Source organism: Harmonia axyridis, chromosome 1, assembly GCF_914767665.1.
Source record: "Harmonia axyridis chromosome 1, icHarAxyr1.1, whole genome shotgun sequence".
NCBI lineage: Eukaryota > Metazoa > Arthropoda > Insecta > Coleoptera > Coccinellidae > Harmonia > Harmonia axyridis.
Window position 1 is genome coordinate 4192467 of NC_059501.1, and position 15294 is coordinate 4207760.

General features: G+C 36.6%; 1 protein-coding gene across 6 annotated transcripts in view; it reads left to right on the forward strand.

Moving 5' to 3' along the window:
• LOC123686906 (protein Aster-B-like) overlaps positions 1-15294 on the forward strand; it is a 36365-nt gene that overhangs the window by 14030 nt on the left and 7041 nt on the right. For 3 of the 6 annotated variants that reach the window (XM_045627003.1, XM_045627002.1, XM_045627007.1), the window contains 4 exons: positions 7310-7514; positions 9737-10047; positions 12399-12512; positions 14182-14336. In XM_045627003.1, coding sequence (XP_045482959.1) covers positions 7310-7514; positions 9737-10047; positions 12399-12512; positions 14182-14336 — 785 coding nt within the window. Of the gene's footprint in view, positions 1-1295; positions 1509-5461; positions 5800-7309; positions 7515-9736; positions 10048-12398; positions 12513-14181; positions 14337-15294 lie in introns of those variants that run through there. The other 3 variants (XM_045627006.1, XM_045627005.1, XM_045627004.1) reach the window with 3 other exon arrangements.

A 15294-nucleotide genomic window follows, 5' to 3' on the forward strand; every position in this document is an offset into this window, starting at 1 on the left:
GTGATTTGACACCTTTAGACTTTTTTCTTTGGGGCCACGTGAAAGATAAAGTCTACGCCAAAGCTCCACAAACGATTCAAGACTTTGAAGATGTAATTCGTGAAGTTATCGAGGACATACAGTCTCAAATGTGCGAATTGGTAATGGAAAATTTTGTGAAAAAGGAATGGTGTTGCAACCGTAGCCTTGGCGCCCGTTTGGCTGATATCGTTTTCCATTTTTAAAGGCATTCCTTCCTCTTTACAAAGGGTGTTTTTTTTAGAGCTATAGAACTTTAAATTGCAATAAAACAACGATGGATAATTCGATTGACATGAATTTTATTTATCCGCAAGATAATCTTGTGGCATTACATTTTCAATATGATTTCTGGCATATGACCGCCACGGCTGGCTCGGATTGGACGTCCAATTTTCGATGACTTTTTCCAACATTTGTGGCCGTATATCGGCAATAACACGGCAAATGTTGTCTTCCAAATGGTCAAGGGTTTGTGGCTTATCCGCATAGACCAATGATTTTACATAGCCCCACAGAGAGTAGTCTAGCGATGTTAAATCACAAGATCTTGGAGGCCAATTCACAGGTCCAAAACGTGGACTTAGGCGGTCACTAAACGTGTCTTTCAATAAATCGATTGTGGCACGAGCTGTGTGACATGTTGCGCCGTCTTGTTGGAACCACAGCTCCTGGACATCGTGGTGGTTCAATTCAGGAATAAAAAGTTAGTAATCATGGCTCTATACCGATCACCATTGACTGTAACGTTCTGGCCATCATCGTTTTTGAAGAAGTACGGACCAATGATTCCACCAGCCCATAAAGCGCACCAAACAGTCAGTTTTTCTGGATCTAACGGTGTTTCGACATACACTTGAGGATTAGCTTCACTCCAAATGAGGCAGTTTTGTTTGTTGACGAAGCCATTCAACCAGAAGTGCGCTGGACGTAGTGCGCGAAACGTATTTGTAACTATTTGTAAGCGTTGTTCAGGCGTGAGTCTATTCATGATGAATTGCCAAACCAAACTTAGAATAAATCACTTGACTGTTAAATCGGTCGCTATTTTGAACAGTACTGCCAACTTAAAGTTATATACCTCGAAAAAAAAACACTCGTTACATCCATTGATTCCTCTTAAAATATACTAGTTTTTTTCTTATATAAATGAAACCTATTATTGGAAAACCTTTTATTTAAGATTCTCATGAAGGTTGCCACCTCTCTCAAATATATAGGTTTTCCGGAAAATTGTTGGCATCGGTAATTTGTTTTATGTGCGCCACCCTGTATACTGTAAACTCTTTTCGATCCCGAGTTATCAGTTGAGTGTACTTTCAATCAAATTAATTATGTATTATTAAGTGATCGATTCTGATGTGTTATGTTATGATCAATTCGATTAATCATCCATATTTCCTCAAAGTGTAGTATTTCAGTTAGTGACATTCGAACTACCACAGTAGTGACATCTAGAAATGCTGTTGGTCCACAAGCATACGATATTCGTGAGTATTTTGACTAATGGAGAATGTAAAACATCAATTATTGGAAAACTGTTTGTTTTCGACATGGCAAATTGCAATTTTGAGCAATAAAAATTTTATGGCTTGCGTAAATATTGTTAGTTGATCTACGTTTATTACATTTATACGAAAACGTAGTTGTAGATTTTATGAACCTGTACCTTACCTGCTTATATCTATACAGGGTGTTCGGCCATTAGAAGTTTACTAAGAAATTTATATTGGAATCTATATGGAATTATGTGACTGTACAGGGTGGGCAAAATTGGTGATATCTGAACAAGAATTTTCAACTTATAATGTTTTCAATTGCATTCCTCTATGTTTTTTATTTTCTAGTTATATGCTAAAATTGAAATTTGTGCCATTTCATCATTGGCGATTATCACCGTTCCTATTTGTGCTACTATCTTGAAATAAAAGCATTATGCAGACACTTTTTTGATAGAAATCCAGTGACGTTCTTTGCTTTTTTCACGGTGTTTCTTTAATGTGCTATAAAATAAAGTTTTATTTTTTCTTCAATAGTTTATAATGACTGAATGAACGACCACTTTTTACCGTTTCAAACATATACAGGGTTCCTTAACGGGAGTACAAACAAAAATGGCAGATTTCTTGGGTCATTTCAAGAAAAAAAGTGCAAATGTTTGTTTTTGAGATACAAGGTTTGATTTTTTTAAAATTTTTTTCTCATAGCACCTTCCCTTCACGAGATATTCAACTCAAATTCGGCATGAATATTGCAATTTAGTGTTTCCATCTAATTTTTAATGCAAATCTACAGGGTGATATTTTTTCTGGAACAGTGTCCGCTTCTTTCCTCGAGAACTTTTTTTTTGGTGGGCAATTGGTCGTGTAAAAAAAAAGGGGAAAAGAGGTTGCTCCAGTACTACACTTTTTGCTTTCTTGTCGTTTTGTCGTATCTGCTATCGATTTAAAAAAAAATCAAACAATTCTCTACTTATTCTCAGAAAAATCCAAATTATTATAAGGACCCAGTCAGTAGGCTGTGATGAATAAATTAATTATTTGGTTTGGTACTTAAGGACTACAAGACACACCATGTATAATGTATATACATATATCGAAAATGAAGTGCTATTTGTTTATAGGACTTTTTTCTTAAAATTATACAAGGACTGTCTCTTTTTCGTTTGTACCTCCAATTTAGGAACACCTTGTGTCATAATATATCAGATTCATTCAGATATAAAGAAAATCGTGACATTTGAATCATTGAATGTTAAATAGGCTGAACTAAAGAATAATATACCTCTGTACTACTAGTCTACTCTACGTGTGGTGGAATTATTATTGTGTGGTTGGATATTTTATGAAACTCTGTACGTGGTTTTCGAACAACTGTCATCTATTCTAGTAACTACTAGAATTTGATTTAATTATTGGGGGCATTGGAAAATACGTGTACGTATACGTTTTTTATTAGTATACTAATAAAAAGATGATTAAAGATTCACAGAGAGTAAACTCATTGTTATATTATTACAATTATAATACGACAAATTGAATATCGCTTGAGCAATCAGGATTTTTCTTACTCTCATTCTAATAAACGGTTTTTCAACAAGAGGTTTCATTTTTATAATGAAAAACAACTATATTCTAAGAGATATCAATGGGTGATTATTCCTTTGTAAAGAGGAAGGTATGCCATTAATGGTGAAAAACGATATCAGCCAAATGGCCGCCACGGCTACGGTTGCAGCACTATATCCTCTTCATGAAATGTTCCATGACAAATTCGCACATTGGTGGCTGTGTCTTCGATAATTTCACGAATTCTATCTTCAAAGTCTTGGAGTGGATGGGAACTTCTCATTTCACGCCATAAAAAGATCGTAGGTGTCATACAATAAGGTCAAGCAAAATAATAAATAAATAAGTTTATTGAAGCAAAAAAAAATTGTATTTGTGAACTTAATGCCATCGAAATATTAGTCGACCTGTACTGCATCTTGAAGTTATTCTCGATTAAACATGGCAGCTAACGAGCCAAATTATCGTCATTTGCAGGAGGTTTTAATTTTTTGCTTTAATATGAAGAAATCTTTGACTGAGGCTCATCGAATGCTCTCAAATACCTATGGTATCGTATAAAAAAACCGAAAATATTAACTTTTTTGAATTAGAAACATGAATTAAATCACCTTAAATCATAACAAGATAAAAAATAATTAAAAAAAATTAAGTTTCCCAATATTGAGAAACCTCCAAGCTTTTTTTTGCTTTCATAATTTTCCAGCCAGGATCTAACACATGAGGCATCTTATAGATTTGTCGCCTAACCTATTGCGGTTTTTTTTTGTAACTGTAAGAGCAACACTGGAAAATTGTCATTCAACAGGAGCTGAAGATGCTGGTGTTGATGAAAAATCCTTGCCCATTTTGTCCAAGTTTGGAAAGATATTTCTGAAACTACCAAAATCTACCAATAGATTTCACAGAGATGTGAGAAAACTACTAATAACTGGTGAATACTTCAGTCTCTAGGCGCTCGAGGAATCCCCTTATTTGGTCTAAGCGCGCACGAGATTTCAGAAATATATGCCGTGCGACGCGTGCATATCAAGCTCAAGTAATATCAAGTAGCTTGATATCAAGTCAAGCAATAAATATCTAAAATCAAGTCAAGCCTAGCTCAAGTATGTAATTTTTCGCGAGATTGATTTTCAAGTCAAGTAGTTGGTTAAATTGTCAAGCTACTTGGCTTGATGAATCCTTAGTCATCGTGATGTTTTCAACAGAATATAATTTTATGTTCAGTTCATCTAGTCCGGGAGCCAGTAACAGATATACATGACCAAGTTCCTCTCAAACGGTAATTAGTAGTATGCATCAGGTAATAGTAATAAAAAGCCTCGTGAACGACAGCTGCGACTCTGCTGGGGGGGAGAGCGGCGGCAGCCTCCCAAACACAAAGAAAAAAAATACATTCAGTCAGCATGGTGGATTATACGTCAGCTGGTGCCTCAAACATGAAAAAAAATTATATTTTCAATGACAGCTCTGACAGCGACTCTGATAATGAATCAGAGAGTGCCACACTCGCGAGAAAAGGACTTTCTCCACATGTTGCACAATAATATTTAGTTACTTCCACTCTCTGATTCAGTATTAGAGTCGCTGTCAGAGCTGTCATTGAAAATTTTTTTTTTTCATGTTTGAGGCACCAGCTGACGTATAATCCACCATGCTATAGCCAGCTGATTGTATTTTTTCGTCTAGATATTGGGTTAGCTACAATTTGACAAATTTTCAGTTGGAAGGAAATGACTGAATGTATTTTTTTTTCTTCGTGTTTGGGGGCTGCCGCCGCTCTCCCCCCCAACCGAGTCGTAGCTGACGTTCACGAGGCTTTTTATTACTAGTATCTGATGCACCTCACCAAGTATCTCTCGAGAGGAAATAATCAACCAAATTTGCACCTGGCTCCCGGATTAATCGTATTGTTCTCAAGAATTGTACTTTTTTTTGTTATTACAAATTTTTGATTTTTTTAAAGAGGTTGAGTAAAAGTAGCTATCCCAAACTTCGCCTCTTGATATGTATTTTTCGTTTCTTCAATAAAGACAATTTATTATATTATTATTATATAACCAGGGCCGGCATTAGGGGTGAAACCGTTTCAGGCGTCTCTATTTGAGGGGCGGCAATTCGGCCCAGTTTGCTGGCCGCCTTTTCTTATTTCATTCTTGATAAATACCAAATTCTGAAATTTCATCACTAGACAACGAATTTGGGACTTCCCGATACACGTGTCGATCGACTGGTCAACTCGGAACGCACTGTATATCGAAAGCCATAGCCGCGTCGTTTCGACCAGACGTCGAACGAATCGCATTGTGCGTTAGATAGCGACCGGAGTCTGAAAGAATAGCTTCGATACGTCGACACTTTTCATTATTCTCGCCGAGGAAATAGCAAAGTTTCTCCATTATGTGACGACCAAAGGTATAATAATAATCATGTAAACTTCTCTTATCTTCGGTCCTGCCGCTGCTCAGCGTTCGGTTCACGATTCCTGCGGGTCAGTTTCGGAGTTCCCGCGAACGTTAGGACGTGTGTTCGAGGTTAGCCGGATCGGTTTGCGGCGTGGTGGTGAACGCGCCCTAAGCCTAGAGGAGAGATGAAACGGAGGAAGTACGAGAGGAGGTCCCTTGTGATGCGAGGTTTGGAGAAGAAGCTGTGCTGCATACCGGTCAGATTGGAGTTGGGAGAGGCGTATGTTTTGACCAAGGAGTTGGTTAAGGTTCGGTACAGAGTTTTTCGATTGTGGTTGGTTTAGGCCGTAGAGTAATAAACGCAGATGGAGGGAGTATACGCGATTTTTACATAACCCCAATATGGTTAGGTTAGGTTGTCGGGTTGTGATATATTTTCAAATCCACAATTTTATTATATCGTTATGAATGTATATTATATTGATCGAAATATAGTTATTTGATTGATTCCCGATTAAATATGCTAATTTGAATATTTGGAATCCGGTATTTTTCTAATTATCGAATTTATAATAAGCAGAATATTTATTATTTTCTGTATCTACCTGCTGAATTCCAAGGTTTGGCAACTTGTGCTCTCCTAGTGGCATCGGTTGTTTCACGTCGTTTGGCGCGCTTGAAGTTTGTTTTCTGAATTTCTGATATATTTAGGTATTTATTTCGATATATTTTGAGTTAATATGAAACGTTGATTCACTATGGGATATAAAAGGTGAGTTCTTTGTGGAGAAACTCGCGAATTGAGTGAAATATCGTATCACTTGATATGTTTTCATTTTCGCGCGCTTCATGTCAAATTTGATAGTTCATGTTGGGGACGAAATTTGCTTATTGAAAATGGCATATGCTCCCTCTATCTATGTTTATTACTCTGAGGTTTAGGCTAGGCTTAACAGGCGTGTTGGTGCTGACTTGGTGCTAGGGGTTCACGGCTTGACTTGATTTTCTAGCTACTTGACGTGAAATCAAGTCAAGTGAAGTAAAGGGTGTTTTTTTAGAGCTGTAGAACTTTAAATTGCAATAAAACAACGATGAATTATTCGATTGACATGAATTTTATTTATTCGCAAGATAATTTTGTGGCATCACATATTAAATATGATTTCTGGCATATGACCGCCACGGCTGGCTCGGATGTAGTCCAATTTGGACTTTCCCCACTTGTTGCACAATATACTATAGCATCATTCGAAACTTTACATGTCTGTGAATAATTTAAAAGAATTTTTGAGTTCCTTCAAGGTAACACAGAGGTCTTGAAGAGCCAGGATTCAAAAAAAATCGGTACACAATAGAAAGGAATATCTAACATAATATCTATCTTGTTTAACATCTTCAGATAGTTTAGAAATCCCAGAGACAAACTCCACTACACATTCCTTATCATTATAGTCTTTTCGTCATGTTAAACAATAACTCTATTCAAGAGCTGATGAATAGGTCGTTCAGAATCAGTTGAAGTATGAACCCGAAGTATATGTGTAAGGTTTACTAACAACAAATATTCATTTTTATTGCCATCATAGTAATCTAATGGGACCAATATAATTATTAGTGGAAGCCTAAAAGTTGATGTAATATATATTGACAGTTTTGTTCTTTTTTGTTTTCCCATATTTTTTATCAATTTAAAAAAATCTTCACATCACTCCCTTTTTAGTGAATAAAATTCTCTTTCAATTTGTTTCTAACAGAACTTTTTAATTATGGAGCTATACTTGGCGTACTATGTGCTATTATCATATTTATTCTTTCCAGGGCTTGGATGGAAAGTCTCCTAACACAGACATAAACCATCAGGAAGTGGTGGTCAAGAATGATGTGAACCAAATAGTTAGTACAAAAGAGAAAAAGAAGAAGAAGTCATCTTGGTTCAATACCTTTTACCCTACTTACAAATCTAGGTCCGAAGACTTCAAGAGAATCTTTAAGGATGTACCAGATGATGAACGTTTAGTAGTAGGTGAGTTTCAAAAGTTCATATATGTATGTACAGGTGTCCTACAAGCTTTGACATGTGATATCTGCACTTATTCTGAAAAAATTTTTTTCTATGAACAAATATCCGATTAGTTTTCGTTTAGAAGTTACAAAGTTTATCATAGAGCTTTAGAACACCCTGTATAATGCAAGTACAACGGAAATAAGGTTTACTGTATTCAAGCTGGTCATACTGTGTGTAAGAGAGATTTTGGTGGCGATTATTGTTGTATTGGCAATCATGAACAACCTCCATTCGTGCCAGTCCTTTTATTTTTTCGTTTAATCTTCTTTTCTTTAATTTTTCTGTTGTAGATGATGGATGAATTAATAGATTTAATCAATATAAATAATTGAAATACTCGTAATTGAGGACTATTGGCAGAACTGAAAATTTAAGTATGAAATAGTAGTTTCTTGGATATTTGTATGAATTGTAATAATACAAATAAAAATTTAATTATTTTTTTGCATACTAAAGTCATTAACATTGAAAAAATGCCATGTGATTTGCTTAGATGTCTGCAAACATTTTTATTAAATTCAATATGATTGAAATGAGGTGCTGTTAGATTTGAAAACTGTTTGCAGATATCTGAACATATCATATCAACGATACATACTGATGAGACTTTTTCAGCTGGAAATATGCAGTCATTTCGAACTCCTTAAGATAATTCAGACTGTGTTTCTGTTTTTTTAAAGTGATTCCAGCAAAATTTGAGCCATTATCCTAACCCAAAACATGAAAAGTTATCGAGCACTGCTGACTCACCTTGTATATTATTATTTCACTAAATCGGGGTCGTTACGGCTCTGTTAGCTTGCGACCAAGTTAGTCTTTTGTTCTTAACCCTTCCTATTCATGCAAACCAAGGGAGGCCGTCGATGTTGTTCAACAGACGACATCCTTAGAAACCTTGGCTATTACTTCGTGAGTATCCAGAACTGACTTTCCCATGTGTGTGGTTCTTAGGCCAGTCAACGCCTCTTCACAGAGCCTGCAAATCTCATCTGCTGACTTACCCATGCGGTACAAAGGGTATTTGCACCGACAGTGTCCTGTCAGCTGTCTCACCATTACCCGAAGCTCAGCTCGTAGCTCAGAAGCTTTCTGGTATAGTTCAGTGAAAGAATCACAAATTTCTCTGCCTGAGCAAGACCCGGAGTATTCCTCCAGAGGGTTTTCCTTTTGTCTCCCATTGTTGGACCGCTGTCTTGTATTGGTATTTTCCAAGCCCACAGAAGGGCTCAGGCCAACAGATGTCAACCTTGACGCCATTTTTGCAAGTTCATCGGCTTTTTCATTTCCTTCAATACCGCAATACCCTAGTACCCATAATAGAGTTACTTTATTGCCTCTAGCCAGTTGCTTTATGGTCTTACGGCAGTCCCATGTCAGTAGAGACCCCTTACTATATGATTCCAGGGACCTCTTGTTAATAATTGCAGCAGTTTGAGTGCAATAAACCTGAATTTTTGCGTCGATATGTGACAATGGATGAAACATGGCTCCATCATTTCACTCCGGAGTCAAATCGACAGTCAGCTGGCAAGGTTATGGCATCAGTATTCTGGGATGCGCAAGGTATAATATTCATTGATTACCTCCAAAAGGGCCAGACCATCAACAGCGATTATTATATAGCGTTAATGGATCGTTTAGAGGATAGAATCCTTGAAAAACGGTCTCATTTGAAAAAAAAAAAGGTGCTGTTTCATTAAGACAATGCGCCGTGTCATAAATCAATGAAAACAATGGCAAAATTGTAGAATTCGGCTTCTAATTGCTTCTGCATCCACCGTATTCGCCAGATCTGGCCCCCAGCGACTTTTTCCTGTTCTCAGACCTCAAAAAATGCTCGCTGGAAAGAAATTTAGCGCCAATGAAGAAGTAATCGCCGAAACTGAGGCCTATTTTGAAACACAAGACAAATCGTACTACAAAAATGGTATCGAAAAGTTGGAAGATCGCTATAATCGCTGTATCAACCTCGAAGGCAACTATGTTGAATAATAAAATCGAATTTTGCCAAAAAAAAATGTGTTTTACTATGGTAGACCGGGGACTTTTCAATTGGCCTATTATAACAAATACGTGTTATTGAAATCTCATTGCTTTTCTTCAGTGTAACACTTTCATTACTAAAATTCGATTGTGTTTCCACCTGAACGTTTTCTTATTAAATTTATGTTCCTTTTTAGATTATTCGTGCGCCGTCCAGAAAGAAATCCTAGTGCACGGACGTCTGTACGTAACCCAGAACTACCTCTGTTTCTACGCAAACATCTTCGGATGGGAGACCAACATCGTACTTAGGTGGAAAGATGTCACGGCCATAACAAAAGAAAAGACGGCCCTTGTCATCCCCAACGCTGTTTTGATCTCGACGAAAACGGAAAAGTTCTTCTTCACCAGCTTCGTGGCCAGAGATAAGGTGTATCTGATGCTGTTCAGGGTTTGGCAGAATGCGTTGATGGATCGTCAGATGAGCAATCAGGAGATGTGGCAATGGGTAGGTTTGGAAGCTTAACACAATAATAACAATGGAGGCAGAAATATAAAGGGTGTTTTTTTAGAGCTATAGAACTTTAAATTGCAATAAAACAACGATGGATTATTCGATTGACATGAATTTTATTTATCCGCAAGATAATCTTGTGGCATTACATTTTAAATATGATTTCTGGCATATGACCGCTACTGCTGTCTCGGATGTAGTCCAATCTGGACGTCCAATTGTCGATGACTTTTTCCAACATTTGTGGCCGTATATCGGCAATAACACGGCGAATGTTGTCTTCCAAATGGTCAAGGGTTTGTGGCTTATCCGCATAGACCAATGACTTTACATAGGCCTACAGAAAGTAGTCTTGCGGTGTTAAATCACAAGATCTGGAGGCCAATTCACAGGTCCAAAACGTGAAATTAGGCGGTCACCAAACGTGTCTTTCAATAAATCGATTGTGACACGAGCTGTGTGACATGTTGCGCCGTCTTGTTGGAACCACAGCTCCTGGACATCATGGTTGTTCAATTCAGGAATGAAAAAGTTAGTAATCATGGCTCTATACCGATCACCATTGATTGTAACGTTCTGGCCATCATCGTTTTTGAAGAAGTACGGACCAATGATTCCACCAGCCCATAAAGCGCACCAAACAGTCAGTTTTTCTGGATGTGACGGTGTTTCGATATACACTTGAGGGTTAGCTTCACTCCAAATGCGGCCGTTTTGTTTGTTCACGTAGCCATTCAACCAGAAGTGCGCTTCATCGCTAAACAAAATAAAATGGACGTAGTGCGCGATACGTATTCCGCACAGAACCATTATTTTCGAAATAAAATTGCACTATTTGCAAGCGTTGTTCAGGCGTGAGTCTATCCATGATGAATTGCCAAACCAAACTGAGAATAAATCACTTGACAGCTGTTAAATCGGTCGTCATCTTGAACAGTAATGCCAACTTAAAGTTAAATACCTCGAAAAAAAACACCCGTTATAAATTTCTCATCAAACTAAAATAATCAGCAAATGTTTCGGTTTCACTCGCAAAATCGACCAAGTACCTATCTATGATAATGTGTGAACTTCAGATAATCAAAATATTAGGTGGCCACCAAGGTCTCCGGATGGAACACTGTTAGATTTTATTCTTTGGTCACATTTGAAGAACAACATTTATCAGTTTGAAAATTTTGAAAAATCTGTGTTAAGTCCGTAGACCATGATGAGCGAATATTTTAATTATCTTTCTTAGATTATCATACAGGGTGTTTCCTAAACATGCGGCAAAAATTCAGGGGGTTGTTCCTTGGACTATTCTAAGAATATTTTGTCCTTTGATGATTTTTGAAAAACCTATTTGTTTCGAAGATATAGGGGAAACAAAATTTCAGATAATAACATTTTATTATGAAAAATTACATGAAAATTCAACTCAACCTACAAAAACTGTTGAAAATGACCACCTCTAGCCAGCATACAAGCATCCAATCTTCTCCTCATTGACTGCCGAACCCTCTCAAAAAAAAAAAAAAAAAAAAAAAAAAAAAGGTTTTTCAAAAATCATCCAAGGACAAAACATGCTTAAAATAGTCCAAGGAACAACCCCCTGAATTTTTGCCGCATGTTTAGGAAACACCCTGTATATAGGAACTTGGTTGATTTGCCGTGTAAAACTGAAACTTCTGCCGATTTTCATTGTTTGATTATAAATTTATTTGTCATGTTATATATTTTTGAGAAGGGAAGAAAAAACATTTTATTGGATAAAGAAATTTTTATAATTTACATTCAAAAAATACAAGTTTGTATTATAATTTCAGAATTAATTGCAATAAAAAACAAATGATCAAACAAATGGATTCTACTGAAAAAATGCCTGTAGAATGTTTATGTTTCATGTTTATAGCACCAGTAATAAAGTCTTAAAACTTTAAAAAATTTAGTCCTTTTGGGAGAAATTTTTCTCATTTATATATTCTACGAGATGATGAGATATTTTATGAAATGTTTTTCCGATTATAAAACGTTCTTTGATAACAAATAACCTAAACAAAGGCAGCTTTCAAAATGAGGCATATTTTAATACATCTCAAGGAGTTCAGATCATCTATAAGTTTATCAATAAATGAATCCATTTATCATATCTGGCCATTGAAAAGGCTGCATATATTTTCATTTTCGAATATCAAATCGATATAACAAGGAATAAAAAATTGTGGGCGTTTCTTCATTATACATATATGTATATCTTGTAGTTGTTCAGTTGTAGTGAGATGTGCGTTCGCCAAAAATAATTGATGTATAACGCTGTTTACATAAAGTGGCCTCAAGAAGTATGTTTTTTTCCTTGTTTTCAGGTACATCAGTCTTACGGTGCAGAGCTTGGACTAACTAGTGACGACGAAGATTACATAGCACCAGGTACAGAAGAAATCAAAACCACAAAAGCATCCTCCGAGTCTCTTCTGGAGGTAACTATTCAAATTTTGCGCGCAAACTGATAAGTTGGACTCAAACCGAACAATGTCGGGCGAGGTCAACATCCGGTTTGGTGACCGTTATACACTGCGCAAAAAAATTAACGCACATTATGGAAATCTCAAATTTATTCTACAACTGAAGGTGTTGTTCTCAATGATAATTATTTTTATCAGAATCATGCATGCATGTTATCCACTTTCAACGTTTTTCTTCAATACATATGTTTTTTCCCAGCAGGAATAAAAAAAGATGAGATTATCAGATTTTGAATGTATTAGCTCCATTCTGAAATCAGTTGTTCTCGATCAATTCTAGTGATCAATAGTTTTTCTTTCGTTTGATTTTCTACACTCGATCGCTATGCAACGCGAAACACGCAATTTGACCCAAGAGGAATGTACCCAAGCGGTAGTTTTGCGAGAAGAAGGGTGGACATACACAAGAATTGCAGAAAGGTTTGGAGTTTCCCACACAAGTGTGTCCAGAATGTTGCAGCGATTCAGGGAGGCAGGTATGAATGTCCGAAGACCAGGACAGGGTAGACCACGGGTAACAACTGCCATTCAAGAACGTTACTTGAGAGTTTCTTCGTTGAGACAACGGTTTGCAACCGCTCGCCTCCTTCAAAATCAGCTTGAGCAAACTCATGGGGTGCAAATTAGCACTCAGACTATAAGAAATCGCCTCAGAGAATATGATTTAAGGCCTCGTGTCGCGGCAAGAGGCCCAGCTCTTACCCCAGCCCATCGAAGGGCTCGTTTGGATTTTGCGAGAGAGCATATCCATTGGGAAGAGGCTGATTGGGAAAGAGTTCTCTTCACAGATGAGTCTAGATTCTGCCTCTACCATTGTGATCGACGTTCCCTTGTATACAGACGTCCACATGAAAGATATGCTCAGTGCAATTTCCTGAATACTACTGGTTTCGGGGGAGGATCGATTATGGTATGGAGTGGAATATCTTTGACTGCTCGCTCAGACCTAGTGGTCGTTGATAATGGAGCTATAAATGCTGATAGGTATATAAGGAACATTCTTGAAGAGCATGTAGTGCCATTTGCCCCATACATTGGTAAAAATTTCATTTTTATGGACGATAATGCCAGACCCCATCGTGCGCGCATCGTTCAGGAGTACCTTGAAGAGGTTTAAGTCTCTCGAATGGAATGGCCAGCAAGAAGTCCAGATCTCAATCCGATTGAGCAGGTTTGTGACAACCTCAATAGAAGGCTGAGAAGTTCAGAAAATCATCCAGCCACTCTTAATGACTTAGGAATCCAACTCAAAGAAATCTGGGAAGGATTAGATCCGAACATTTTAAGATCACTCATTTTGAGTATGAACCGTCGTTGCCGAGCTGTAATTAACGCAAGGGGTGGAAATATCAAGTATTAAATCACTTATCAGCATTCCAGTTAATTGAAAATTGTTTATTTCTCTTCTTTCACATAAGATTCGGTGAAATTCTGAATTTTTCTTGCATTTAATGTGTCTTGTTTCGTTCAAAACCTTCCCGAGAGAACATAAAAATAAGTTATAAAGTCAATGTAGAGTTAACTTTCATTAAAATTGAGATTTTCAGAATGTGCGTTAATTTTTTTGCGCAGTGTATATTGTGATCGTTGGAAATCTGATTGATATGATTTTTTTCCTTTCAAGGAGAACAAAATCTCATCAGCAACCAAAGAAAAGATGGTAGATGAAGGAAATAATGGAAACAGCCATAATAATAGTACAAATTCCAAAAAAAGTTCAGAAGCACACGATTCCATTGATGATGACTCTGACTTTTCGGATTTAGATATTCCAGCTCAGTGAGTTCTATATTCTTGATCTCTCGAGTCATTTCATGCTAATTGAAAAATGATTGTATCGTTTTGATTTGCATTGAAATATATCCCTCATCCTCACTATCAAGCCTTTATATTTGTTGGATCATATTTTATCAATTCAAAGTTATGATCTTAGCAAGCCTGGAATGGGAAATGTATTTTTTTTTTGAGCGCTCGTTTCACTCAAACAAGGGAGAAATCTTTGATTTTTTCAATTTTTTTTTTTAATTACATTTTCATGAAGAATTTCATGTTGATCCGATAAGGTTAAAATTAGGTTTGTATATAGGGTGTTCCTAAATACGCTCTATAAGTGTGACGTCACACACCGCCATTTTTGGTTTTCCTGTCAGTGTTCGGAATCCAAACAAATTAATTGTCATTCAAATTAGTACGATGTCGTTGAAGGAATTGGCATATTATCATAAATAAGAGAATTTGAAGAACGATTTCAGTATTAATTGATAGACAGAAGGAATGAGGTTAATACCAGTAAGTTTGAATTCTGTATCATTCCCCAGATTTTGTAAAAATCCGTGTTTGTTAGTTGAACTTCAAGTTCGAACTTACTGGCATTAATCTCTTGCCTTCTGTCTATCAATTAATAGTAAAATCGTTCCTTAAATAATCTTATTTATCAAAATAAGCCAATTTCTTCAACTACAACGTACTAACTTGAATAACAATTTGTTTGTTTGGATTCCGAACACTGACAGGAGAACTAAAATGGCGGTGTGTGACGTCATCACTAATAGAGTGCATTGGAGGTACAAACGAAATTGACAGATTACCCGGATCATTTTAAGAAAATTCCTATAAACACGGGCACGCAAATGTTTTTGTTTTTTTTTTTCTCATATCACCTTCCCCTCACAAGATATTCAACTTAAATTTGGCATAGATATTCTAATTTAAGTTTTCATCATGACAAATGCTTATT